This window comes from Monodon monoceros, unplaced genomic scaffold, assembly GCF_005190385.1.
Source record: "Monodon monoceros isolate NGI ecotype Baffin Bay Population unplaced genomic scaffold, NGI_Narwhal_1 Super_Scaffold_22, whole genome shotgun sequence".
Taxonomy (NCBI): Eukaryota; Metazoa; Chordata; class Mammalia; order Artiodactyla; family Monodontidae; genus Monodon; species Monodon monoceros.
The window spans coordinates 33,123,613-33,137,332 of record NW_021703779.1 but is presented as its reverse complement, the minus strand read 5'-3'; the positions used below and the strand labels follow the sequence as shown (position 1 = coordinate 33,137,332).

The following is a 13,720-nucleotide window of genomic DNA, read 5'->3' as shown; positions in this document are numbered from 1 at the left end:
AAAGGAAGAAGTAAAATTGTCTGTTTGCAGATGATATAATCATAATCATATATACAGAAAGTCCTAAAGAGTCTACCAAAAAACTGCTAGAATAAATGAATCCAGTAAAGTTGCAGGTTACAGCATCAACATACAAAAATCAGTTGTGCTTCTGTACACTAAAAAAACTATCTGAAAAACAAAGAAATCCCATTATAATAATAACATCAAAATAAAATACTTCTGAATAAATTTAACCAAGGAGGTGAAAGATCTATACACTGAAAACTGTTAAGACTTGGATGAAAGAAATTAAAGATAAATAAATGGAAAGAGATCCTGTGTTTGTGGATCAGGAATGATATTAAGATGTCCATACTACCCAAAGCTATCTATAGATTCAATCCAATTGCTATCAAAATTCCAATGGCATTTTCACAGAAAGAGAAACACAGTCCTAAAATTCATACAGAACCACAAAAGACCCCGAACAGCCAAAGCAATCTTGAGAAAAAAGAACAGGGCTAGAGGCATCATACTTCCTGATTTCAAACTATATTACAATGCTATAGTAATCAAAATGGTATCATACTGACATAAAAACAGACACACAGACCAATGGAACAGAATCGAGAGCCCATAAATAAACCCTCACATATATGGTCAACTAATACTTGATATGGGAGCCAAGAATACTCAACGGGGAAATGATAGTCTCAATAATAAATGGCATTGAGAAAACTGGATAACCACATGCAGAAAAATGAAACTGGACCCCTATCTTACACCACTTACAAAAATTAGCTTGAAATGGATTAAAGGCTTAAACATAAGACCTGAAAATGTAAAACTCCTGGGAAAAAACATAGGGGAAAAGCTCCTTGACACTGGTCTTGGCCGTGACTTTCTGGATATGACACCAAGAGCACAAGCAACAAAATCAAAAATAAGTGGAACTACATCAAACTAAAAAGCTTCTGCACAGCAAAAAGAAACTACTAACAAAAAGGAAATGCAACCTATGGAATAGGAGCAAATATTTTTGAACCATAAGAGGCTAATATTCAAAATATATAAAGAACTCATACAACTCAATAGCAAAACAAACAACTCAATTAAAAAAATGGGCAGAGGAACTGCACAGACATCTCTCCAAAGAAGACATACAAACAGCCAGCAGTTGGATGAAAAGGTGTTCAGTATCACTATCAGGGAAATGCAAATCAAAACCAAGGTGAGGTATCTCCTCACACCTGTCAGAATGACTATCAGCAAAAAGGCAAGAGATAACAAGTACTGGTGAGGATGCAGAAAGAGAACTGTTGTACACTGTTGGAAGGAATGTAAGTTGCTACGACAACTACGGACAACAGTATGGACGTTCCTCAAAAAAGTAAAACTAGAACTACCATATGATCCAGAATTCCCACTTCTGGGCATTTATCCAAATGAAATGAAAATAGGATCTGGAGGAGATATCTGCATCTCCATGTTCATTGCAGCATTATTGACAATAGCCAAGTGGGAGGTCATGAGACAGACCTTGGTAAGGGAGCCAAGGGGCAGACACTTTGGTAACGGCCCAACAGCCATTGCCCTCCCCTTTCTTCTTGTCAGAACCTGCATCCACTAGAGGTCAGAGGTTAGAAATGAAGGATATTAGCCTTTTCGGCATCCCCAGAAACCAGAAGTGGCCAGTGCTGGGTTGTTGACCAAGTGCTGGGCAATGAGGCAGAAGGGAAATTCTTCAAGGATAGAATGTTCCATACGATAAGAAAAAAAATTCAAAGAAAAAAAACCTCAGACCCAGTTGTATGGGAACACAATGCTTGGAATGGCAGCAGCCATCTTGCAATTTTGAAGAGTGATACAGCTCACACACCCAGAATAGCAGAGAAAAAGGTCGGAAAGGGCTTGGGTTCTGATGATTTTCCTGAGTTGCTGAACCAATCCTGTAATGACCTAGCTCTACACTCCTTGTCAAGTGAGGTAATACTGTTCCCATTATTTAGATCTGCAGTCCCCAAGCTTTTTGGCGCCAGGGACCAGTTTCGTGGAAGACGATTTCTCCATGGACAGGGGGGAGGGGGAATGGTTCAGGTGGTAATGTGAGCGATGGAGAGCAGCAGATGAAGCTTCGCTCTCTCGTCTGCCCGCCGCTCACCCCCCACTGTGTGGCCTGGTTACCTGATTTAGATCATTTTCTACTGGACATTCCATTATTTGCAGCTAAAGGCATCCCCGCTTAGACAGCTGCCAACCACCTGCCTTAGCAATGAGCTAAGGACACAACTAACAATCTGGCAAAAGGTGTTTTCCTTTAATCATGGCAGTAAGATAGATTCCTTGTATTGGGTATAATTTTCTATGTGATGTTCAGAATCACTTTTGATTTTTTGTTAGTACGTGCAAAGGGAAATAACATTGATCTCATTAAGCAGGTACTTTGTGTCAAGCACTACACTAGGCACTTTATCTAGGGTGAGTCATTGCAGCAACTTCCAGAACAGTCCCCTTTGGGAAAAGAAAATCACATCTATATTTTCTCCAATCTTATTTAAACAACTTGGCACTTCCTTTCATTATGAATGCAGACCACGAACCACCCAGGAGTACTTGTGACTTTGCCACCTATAGAAATCACAGATATATTCATGTCACGCTGCAGTTGTTGAAGATATCTTGAAATATCACTGACCCTCATGATACAAATGTACAATAATCCTTAGGCCCCGCTGCAAAACCTTATTGAATGTGTTAATCAAGCAGCACGTATGCTACTGCATCACACATTTTATAAACGTTTTGGTAACCGAATGTTAATATAATTAGCTTCCTTTGTAATCCTGTGTATTTTATGCATCTAAAAATGTCCTTGAAAAAGAGGTACTGTAGGTTTCACAAGATTTACAAAGGAGTCCTTGGCACAAAAGGGGTTTAGACCCCCTCTAATCAGCCCCCCTTGTGACCCTTCTTAATACTGGTCAACCCATTATCTACACAGAAAACCAGGGAAATCTTTTTTTGAAAGGTGAATAAGATGAAGACATTCCCGTTTCAACCTGAAACAAGTGCGAACTCCTAACTTGGACTGCCCCGGCCCTGCAGGATCTCCTTTTCCCCTGCTCACAGCTCCTACCTGGTCTCTAGCCCTCTAGCCCTTGCGCACTCTGCTCCAGCTGGGCAGGCCACCTTCCTTTTCTTCGAAATCTCTAAGCAGTTTCCCACCTCGGGGGCTTTGTCCTTGCTGTCCCCTAGGAACAGCAAGGCCTGGAATGCCAGCCCTTAAGGCAGCCACTTCATTCTCATGCTTCAGTGATGAGATAGGACATCACCTCCACAGAGAATGCTTCCCCGCTAGTGTATGCCAGGCGGCACCCCTCCCCTATCCCGCCCCACCTGCACTTATTTCCTGTTTACCTCCTTCCAAGCCCTTCTGACAACATAACTATATATTGATTTTTGTTCACTGCTCAATCCTGGCATCTAGCAAGGTGCCTGGCACACGTGGAAACCTGACATTCACTGAATGAATGAATGACAGACTAAGCGAAGGAGGAAGCTATTATTAACCCATTTTACAAGTGAGGAAATTAAGGCTCCAAGATGTTAAATTATTTGTCCAAGGTCACCAGGGGGCAAAAGTTATTATTTTACCTGTGGTCCCTAGGCCTCCCCCCGTAATCCCTCCACCATACTTTCTAACTTCCTTTTCCCTGCAACATTTCCACCAGTCTGGAAAGCAGAATAGACCCAATGCAAGTATTTATGGTGTGATTTCTTAAGACTTTACCGCTCCGTTGCTCAAGGCTATCTGCCTAACAAACCCTCTAAGCTATTTCCCTTGAGTATTTCCAGGAGGGCCAAATTAACCACAAATATATTACCTGGATAGAGTGGTTCGTTCTGTCTGTCTGCCTCTCTCTCTACATACACACACTTTCTTTAATGTATGAATCTTATAAACAAAAATAATAAAATCAAATGTAAGGAAGAAAATTCAGAAAACCGTAAATGAAAGACGAAAAAAAATTAGATAAACCCAGGGCAAAGTCTAGTATGCAAAAATACACGTGATAAGGTATTGTACATAAGCTACCTGGACCACAATTCTGCCATATGCTTCCTAGTAGCCAACATAAAGTGAGAAACACAGTTACACAGTTTATCCTGGAGATTTAAAAAATTCAATCCATTTCCAGGAGGAGCTCAACTCTTCCTGTTTCGAAGCCCTGACAGAAATTCCTCTTGTGGATCCTTATAATGAAAGCATGGTAGGATATAGTGATCAGTATTCTAAACTAAAACCTTATAAATAAATATATCAAGCTTCACAAAACGGTGTCTTAATAGACGTGGCTGGTATAATGCCGAAATCTACGCAGCACTGTATTGCCTTGCTGGTCAAAGTGTGGTCCCTGGACCGGCAGCATCAGCATCACCCGGGAACTTGTCAGAAATGCGGCATCTCAGGCCCAATCCCAGCCCTGCTGAATCAGAATCTGTATTTTATTAACAAGATCTGCAGGTGAGGCCTATAATGTTAAAGTTTAACAAACACTGGTCTAGTGGTTAAGTTTGATTTGAGGTCAAGTTTGTACGAAACTAGTATTCATTTATTCACGCATTCAACCAATATTTACTGATATCTTGGCAGTAGGAAAGGATTTTTTTAAAGTTTTTATTGAAATAGGAAAGGATTTTTTTAAACATTAACACCAAAAGCACCACCATAAAGGAAGATATTGATAAATGGGATGCCATTAAAACTGAGTGATGAAGCAAGCCACAGAGTAGATAATATTTGCACCACCAAAACAAGGCAAGTTGAGTACCCAAATACATACCAGGCACTGTCTTCATGCTTAAGTACAGAAATCAAACAAAAACTCTCTACTCTTATGGAACTTACATTCTAATTAAGAAGACATAAACAGGGACTTCCCTGGTGGTGCAGTGCTTAAAAATCCACCTGCCAATGCAGGGGACACGGATTCGAGCCCTGGTCCTAGAAGATCCTACATGCCACAGAGCAATTAAGCCCGTGCGCCACAACTACTGAGCCTGCACTCTAGAGTCTGCGAGCCACAACTACTGAGTCCACGTGCCACAACTACTGCAGCCTGGGCGCCTAGAGCCTGTGCTCTGCAACAAGAGAAGCCACCGCAGTGAGAAGCCCGCGCACCACAACGAAGACCCAACACAGCCAAAAATAAATACATTTTAAAAATAAAGTATGTTCTGTTATTTAAAAAAAAAGACATAAACAAAATAAGTAAAATGCAGTAAGAAAGGGGCATAAGTCAGGGGACAGGTGGCAGTTTCAAATAGGGTGGAGAGGGAAGGCCTCATTGAGGAGCTAACTTGGACAAGGTCAGGGAGCTAACCATAAAAATAGCTAGGGGAAGAGTATTCCAAGCAGAGGGAACAGAGAGTACAAACACTCTGAGACAATAAATACCTGAAACAGCAAGAAGGCTGGTCTGCTTGAAGCCGAGTGAGCAAAAAGTAGAACAGGTAAGCAGGGGCCAGGTCACATGGGGCTTCGTCAGCGATTTTAAGGATCTTAGCTCTAACGGCGAGTGAGATGAGCAGCCACTAGAGAAAAGGTAATAGGGAGCCACTGCAGGATGTTGAGCAGGGTAGTGACATAATGAAAAGTGTTTTAAAGAAACCTAGGGTCTCAGAGATACATGGAACGGCTTGAATGAGAGAAGCCAGCTCAGAGTACATATATTGCACTAATCCCAGTATAGGGTGATTCATTCATTCAGCTACTTATGAGGTGGCAAAGATGTGCCTAGTAGGGTAGGGCGGAGCTAGACTAGGGTGGTAACCGAGCCAGAGGAAAGTCAATATAAATGACATTGGAGGAAAAGAAACCCAGGACAGAATGACACATTATAGAGAAATGACAGAAGTTCACAATTCAATTTAATCAAGGCCTATGGATCATCTACGGAGGGCAAAGCCATATGCAGGCTAGGACGTGGGGGTGGGGATGGTGCAGAAAACGTGTATTTTCCCCTCAAAGGGCTTCCAGCCTGGCGTGCTTAGCCTCTGCCCTGCGCCTTTCAAGCCTGAACTTTTTGGGTTACCACAGCTGAGGCTGGCACTGAGACTAGCTGATTTGCTCAGGCTGAGAGATGGGTTTTGTTTTGCTTTTTGTTTTACTCTCAGAGCTTGTTCTATGTCCTGGGAGCAGGGGACAGAGCACCTCAACTTGATTAGTATAAAAAGAGAGATCTGGTTTGGCAGCAGGGCAAAAGAGAGGTCTTAATAAATGTCTTTGTGGATCAGCACTGCAGACTGGCCCTGGGCCACCAGTCTTGGGGCAAGGAGTCCTTCTGATCTGTTGCCACCTGCGTAGCCTGATGGGTCTCCCACTCTGCCATTCCATTCCAGAGAAAAGCAAAGAAAGGGAAAGCAGCAAGTTTAAGGAAAACAACTGGGGGGGGAAGAAAAACCCGCACAATTTGAAAATTGCCTGCCGCCAGACAGCAAGGTCTGAGAAGCAGATGCAAATATAATGCAAATGAGATGTAAATCGCCCTGTGGCCTTCTCAAAGGTTTTATACAACTGGAAGGGCCCTTGGGAAACCGCCAGCAGATAACAGTGACTCAGAAGCAGAGTGAACTATTTCAAGACAACTTTGTCACACAGCCCTTTGCTTCCCTGCTAGCACAGTGCAGTCTTTAGTAATCTTTTTTCTCACTTGAATTAACCTGCTATAAATTAAAACAAAAATCAAGCCTGCCTCTGTAGAAGTTATCTAAGTCAATTACACTTTAAAAACACTGTGTGCCTTTAATTTTTCTTCAAACGCCGCTCTCGCCCAAACAGAGCCAAGTTAAATGTGTCACTTCCTCCCTAGAACAATATTTGGCTCCAGTGGGTTATGAATGAAAGTACCTCTCTTTCAGTTCTAGTTACTATGATCCTTTGGAGGATTTCTTTTTTCCTACTCTATAGGAACTGGCACATTCTCTTCTAATATCCACAGGCTGTATTCAAAGTGAATCCGGAAAAAAAAACAAACAAACACCCCATATGCAGTTGTGAAATCCAATTCACTTCAAGGAGCCACTGGAAAGCTATTCATTAAGAAAACCTGCCCTGTCAAGTATGCTGTCGTCTTGACAATCCTAAAGACGCATTTGAAAATGAAAAAATCAAAAACACATTCGATTACAATGGGGTAAAATTCTGTCTACATTTATTTAAAAGAGGACACCCCATCAGATATGCATTTTATGAGAGCCATAAAATGAACTGAATAGAAAGCAACACAGGAAGCACATCAGACCTATAGCTGGGCAGTTATTCTGGGTTACAGACCTGGGGGTCGCAGAAGCCACTACCTTCACCTTAATGATGGAAACAAAAATAGCATAATCAGCCCCCCCAAACTTCTATTATTTTCTAGTACTCTAACATTCGAGGGTGCTTCAGCTTTTGACAGGAGGGTCAAAGGAAAGGAAATCTCTTTCATTTGGGATTAAAAAATATCTCACTTGAAAGGGCCTCCAGAAAACTACTGGGCAAAGAGGCTTTTGGGGAGTTTACGTCCGCCGTAAAACACGAGCAAAGCGCGAAGGCTCAGAATCCCAACCGAGAGACTGAGCGTGGGTGGGGGGAGAAGAGGGAGAGGGGAAAAGCCAGGAGATAAACCCGAAGGGACTCAAGAAACGACAATGTCAGACAAAGAGTAACAAAGAGAGGTGGAGAACAGCCAGGGACGCTGTTCCCGGATCCGCGAGTCCGGGGCAGCGAGGCGGGGCAGGGCCGGGCAGGCGGCGAGTGCCGCCTCGCGGCCGGGGCTGCCTCTTACCTCCTGGGCGAGTTTCTGCTTGAGCACGAGCGCGGCGCACAGGTAGCCCGCGCGGCCCACGAACAGCTCGTCGGAGCCGCACTCGAGGAAGGAAACCGGCGCGCAGACGGCGCACAGAGACCGGAACTTGCCCAGCGGCTGCACGTAGTCGGACCGGCCCAGGGCGTGGTACACAAGCGTGGCCACGGCGTACACGCCCGCGCCCCCGAGCAGGAAGGCGGCGCGGGTGTCGGCGTCCGGCTCGCCCCACTCCTCGGCGCGGGCGCACGCGTCGATGAGGCGCTTGGCCGAGCGCAGGTAGCGCTCCCGGGCCCCGGCGAAGAGCGGGCTCTGAGAGACGTGGTAGAGCATGTAGGCCACCCCGGCCACGCCGCCGTACAGCCCTCCCTGGCAACTGCTGGCCGCGGCCGCCGCCCCCCGGCCCTCAGCGCCGCCCCCCAGCGGGGGCAGCTCCTGGAGGATGCGCTCGATGGTGGCGGTGACCAAGGGCGCCACCGCCTCCTCGCACTGGCCCGCCAGCAGGCTGCCCTGGTAGTCATCGAAGCGGTTGGCGAAGCAGCGCTTGGTGTCCATGCTGCCGCCCGTGACCCCCAAGGCCGGGCTGGGGTCTGCCGGAGGGCGCGCCCTGCGGTCCCGCGCACCACCTCTCGCTCTTTGAGGCACTCGGATGGCGGTGGATGCGGCCGGAATGGAGCGAGGAGGCTGAGACGGGAGGTGACAAGAGGAGGCGGGCGCGAGGAAGGAGCGCGGAGCGGATTGCCAAGTGGGGCACCGGCTGGCCGCGAGGCTCCCGAGTGGCCCCGGCGAGCGCGGGGGATGCGCGTCTCGCGCTCCCCTCACAGAGGCCGCGCCCTTGCCGAACCCGCCCCCTCCTGCGCCGCCGCAGCTCGGCCGCCTCTCCTAGGGGCCGAGGTGATCTTCGGCAGGACCCACGCGGGGGCCGCGCCACTCCTCTCGCTCCGCCCCCGGCTCCTCCCCTCTCGGCGGAAGGCCAGGAACGCGCGGGACACCGATCCGGAACGCTGAGGCTGGGCATACGCACACCTGGCGGCGGAGGTGAAGACCTCGAATCCCTCGTGTACTCCAGGGTGGCCCTCCTCGAGTCAGCAGATCAGCATCACCTGGGAGCATGTTAAAAATGCAGCAGCTCAGACTTCACCTCAGACTTAGTGAATCAAAATCAGCATGTTTAGCAAGATCCCCAGGTGATTCTCATGCACAGTAAAGGTTGAGAAGCCACGCAACTAGTAGAGGCTACTGGGAAAAAACTGAGCGCCCCCCTGAAACTTGTTTTTCGTCTTGGTCAACTTGGCTTTCTCAGTCTGAGTGTTTCATCCCAAAGGCTGAGGGATTTGAATGCATCACGCACGTTTCGTGCAGTAAAACGGTGAAATGCCCCATAGGGTAATTTTTTCTCAGCCTTGGCTGTCGTGTTGTTCTTCTTGGACTATCCAGGAGTAAAAGTTCAAAGAACCACACCAGGATAAGGTAAGGGATGGGGGTCTTTCTCCTACTCTAGAGACCGCCCCCGACCCCCATTCATGCGTAGTGAGCGCCCCATAAATGTCTTGAGGCCATTAACTGGTGAATATAAGGGTAAACGGTGCTGAGAATTTTAATTAGGCGTTTTGACCCTTTTCTGTGTGTCCTTAGTTACTTCCTTCCCTCCTTTCCTTCCTTCCCATGTTTCTTCCCATCTGCTCTTCCGCCCCCCGCCACCCGCCACAGGCGTATTGAGTGTCTTGTATGGGTCCTGGACCCTGAAAATAGATGGATAAACAAAATAGACATGGTCCTAGACCTCTTGGAGCTTACAGTCCAGTGGGAAAGACAGAAAATGAACAATTAAACAAATGAATTGCCTTTCTTTTGCTCAGCTGTTTTGAAATAATTCTTCCTTTCCCAAAGTGTTGACTAGTGAAGGCCAAAGAGCTCACCTTTCGCAGGGGTATTTGCATTTTGATAGGGACGGTGCAAGACACAAAAGAATGAGTGACTCATGGAAAAGTTTCTGACACTTTGTTGGGAGAGCAGCAACTCCACTTACTTGAAAGGCCAGTTTTGCTTGGAGGTAATTGTTTTCCTCAAAAGTGTTAATTGTCGCAATGATTTGGAAGCAGAGATTAAATAGGCTGCCCCTCTGTCCTTGCTTGATGTATTCTGGAGAAGTTCAGTTTGCCAAGGTGACCGCCAGGACTGACACATCCATAGAGCGGATGGCATGGCCTCCGTTCTCCTGTAACGTGCCGAAACAGGTTCATTTTTAATTATAATAATAAAAAGCTAAGTCCACTTTTAGGCAGGGAGTGTGATGGGCTAATGGTATCAAAGGAGCATCTGGAATGTTCTGTTTCTCCTTGGGGCTTCTTGCTCATCCCTCAGTCGTAGTAGGCATTAGGAGTGATTTTTGCCCCTTTGGGCAAGGAGTCATCAACTGCAAACCTGCATAAGCAGAAATGAAGCCTTATTCTACTTTATTCCTCCCCACCTCACCCTCGTCATGAATCTAGAGGCAACTCTGTTCATTCTGGCTCTGATTATCCTTCCACACAGCCCAGCACCAAGGTAGCAGCAGCAGCAATGAGAGGGACTTGGGCTGATTGCCTTCAGAATAAAATGGAAGCAGGTGTCCGAGAGAAGGACTCTGCTTTTTTCCAGTTGTGTGCCCCTCCCACCTCCCGCCAAAAAATGCTGCATAACAAACAATCACGACATCTTGTAGCGCATCATAATAAGTTTATTGCTCACGCGTCTGGGATCTTGGCTGCGCTCTGGGGGTGGGCTGGCTGTTGCTTGGGGAGACTGGGTTGACTGGGCTGTGCTCCACATGTCTCATCCTGCAGCAGTTCAGCTCCGGCATGACTGCATGGCAATGGCAGAGGGGCCAGAGCACAAGAGGAAACATGCAAGACTTCTTTAGGTCTGGTCTCAGAGCTGACACACTCTTGTCTGCCTTATCCTATTGGCAAATTACCTCAGGAAATACAAGGTGTCTTTATGTAACTCCAAAGCTACATGACAAAGGGTGTGTATACAGGGTGGGGTGAAGTATTAGGGTTCCTAGGGGTTTCTTTTCTGCAGTGATGCCCACAGGTAGAACAAAGGTCACAAGATGGATGAGAAACCACCTGGTGTGGGAGAAGCAAGAAATTAGTGGTATCTAGAAGCCCTCTTAAACTCACAGGAGAAATTAACCCTTTTACCTGTAAACTTCTTTCCCAAAGACCTTGCCACTTTGTTGCACAGTTACCTGGCAAATTCTCGGCGCAGAACATTCTTCAGGGCAAAGTTAGCTAGTTAGACCACGTGAAGCCTCGCCTCTAATTGTCATTTACGTAATTTGCAAGCAGTGTTGTTGATTTTAATATCATGACTCCACTGGAATATACTCTCCGTGAAGGCAGGGCTTTTTGCTACGTTAATTTACTGATCTGTACCAAGAGCCTGGAATAGTCCCTGGTACATGTAGTAGGCACTCACTAAAAGTCTGTGAAATGCTGAATGAATTGCCATAAGAGAACTCTTAGCAAGGTCACCTGGGGTGTAGCATGCAGTGAAGCCTTTATTGAAACTTTAGCCTGACTTGATTAAACTCCCACTGTTTTCTTGGACCCTTTTGCTCTTTTGAGTGTGAGGATGTGAACATTCTGCAGTTTCTGCCTCCTTACTTTGTTTCTCCACGAAGTCTGGTGACCTCTATACTCTACCTTGTATTCAGTGACTTCACACATTCTATTTTTAATAACTAACCCTGTGTGGGAGATTATATTTTCCAACTACGGCCCCAACAATATCTGCTCTGCCACATGCTTCTCTACAATGTGACCTTGACACTCCTCTCATCAGGAGGTAAGGTGTGTGCCCCCTGAGTGGGCTGAGAATCTGAGTGGGAATCTGAGTGGGCTTATGACTCCAGAATCTGAGTGGGCTTATGACTTACTTGTAACCAATGGAATGTGATCAAAATGACACTGCATGTCATGCAAGGCTAGGTCATAAAAAATGATACAGCTTCCGGGTTACATGCTGCAACACTCATATTTGGAGCACTGAGCCACCTTGTAAGAATCTAAGAGAGGCTGCCATTTTGTGAGGAAGCGCAGACAACATGAAGAGGCCATTTGTAGGTGCTTGGATCCACAGCCCAGCTGAAAGAATCAACTGACAGTTATGTGAGTGAGCCACCTTGGATATACAGCCCAGTTGAGCCTTCAGATGACTACAGCTCCATGAGAACCCCATCCCAAACCCTTCCAGGATTCCTGACCCACAATATTATGAACAAAATAAAATAGTTGTTTTGAGCTACTAAGTTTTAAGATAATTTGTTTTTCAGCAATGGTAACTAGAACATCCTGCTAGCTTCCCATCATCCAATGCCATGAAATCCCTGTAATCAGCAGTGCACTCAAGAGGCTTTTTATGGAGAAATCTAAGCAGGGAGACAGCAAGGATGCAGGCACACAGAAAGTTGTGTTCCAAAATAGTCTACTTGGACTCTTTAGAAGTGGCACTGACCCCACAAGAAATACGCAGCCTATACAAAACTTGCCAAAGCCATTTATTTTGCCCTTACCTGCAAGATTTTTCCTGATATTTACAGAATCTCTAGCAGCATTTGCTGACAGGCAGCTCCCAGCACGTGGGTTCTGTGATCCTGCTGAATTGCCCAGTTCCTAGCTCTTCCTCAGTATTTCCTTAGTATACAGATTATGCAAAACTATGGGTGGAAAATAGTTTTAGTGGGTTCATCAAGGAAATCATGTAAAAATTATGCAGAACTATCCAGGAAAAACATGTTAAAATTAAAGGGCTTCTCTTATGAAAATCATTGCTATCTAAGGGTGAATATGAAAAAAAAAGTCGTTGTATAACTGTCAAACCTCAACATGTAAGGTTTAGTACATTTTATGGGATAAACCACCTTAAAATTACTTTCAGAAAGTTTTCCAAAGTTTGGCTCAAAGCGTGCATTGTGAAAATGGTTTAGATAGCTGAATCAGTGCTATGTCCAGTCCTTATAGCACATTCTCTTTGGAGATGCATCTCTGATTTTAAAAAAATTTTTACTTTATATTAGAGTATAATTGATTTACAATATTGTATTAGTTTCAGGTTTACAGCAAAGTGACTCAGTTACGCATATATATATATATATATATATATATATTCGTTTTCAAATTCTTTTCCCATTTAGGTTATTACAGAATATGAAGCAGAATTCACTGTGCTATACAGTAGATCTTTGTTGGTTATTTATTTTAAATATAGTAGTGTGTATATGTCAATCTCAAACTGCCAATTTATCCCTCCCCCCACCTTTCCTCTTTGGTAACCGTAAGTTTCTGTTTTAGGTCTGTGAGTCTGTTTCTATTTTATAAATAAGTCCATTTGTATCATTTTTTTAGATTCCGCTTATAAGGGATATCATATGATATTTGTCTGACTTACTTCACTTAGTATGATAATCACCAGGTCAAACCATGTTGCTGCAAATGGCATTATTTCATTCATTTTTATGGCTGAGTAATATTCCATGGTATATATGTACCACATCTGCTTTTTCCATTCATCTGGCGATGGACATTTAGGTTGCTTCCATGTCTTGGCTATTGAAAACAGCACTGCAGTGAACATTGGGGGTGCATGTATCCTTTCGAACCATGGTTTTCTCTGGATATATGCCCAAGAGTGGGATTGCTTTATCGTATTGTAGTTCTGTTTTTAGTTTTTTAAGGAACCTCTGTACTGTTCTCCATGGTGACTGCACCAGTTTACATTCCCACCAACAGTGTAGGAGGGTCCTATTTTCTCCACACCCTCTCTAGCATTTATTGTTTGTAGACATTTTGTTGATGGACATTCTGACTGGTGTGAGGTGATAGCTCACTGTAGTTTTGATTTGCATT

The 13,720-nt window shown here is 45.0% G+C and overlaps 1 protein-coding gene across 1 annotated transcript in view; it reads right to left on the bottom strand.

The window, feature by feature from the left end:
• The window catches only part of LANCL3 (LanC like 3), a 93,713-nt gene extending 85,020 nt beyond the window's left edge, over positions 1-8,693 (bottom strand). The window contains exon 1 of the mRNA XM_029241162.1: positions 7,812-8,693. Within this exon, the coding sequence (XP_029096995.1) occupies positions 7,812-8,384 (573 nt within the window). The 5' untranslated portion in view covers positions 8,385-8,693. The remainder of the gene's footprint in view (positions 1-7,811) is intronic.
• Between the last annotated feature and the right edge of the window lie 5,027 nt (positions 8,694-13,720).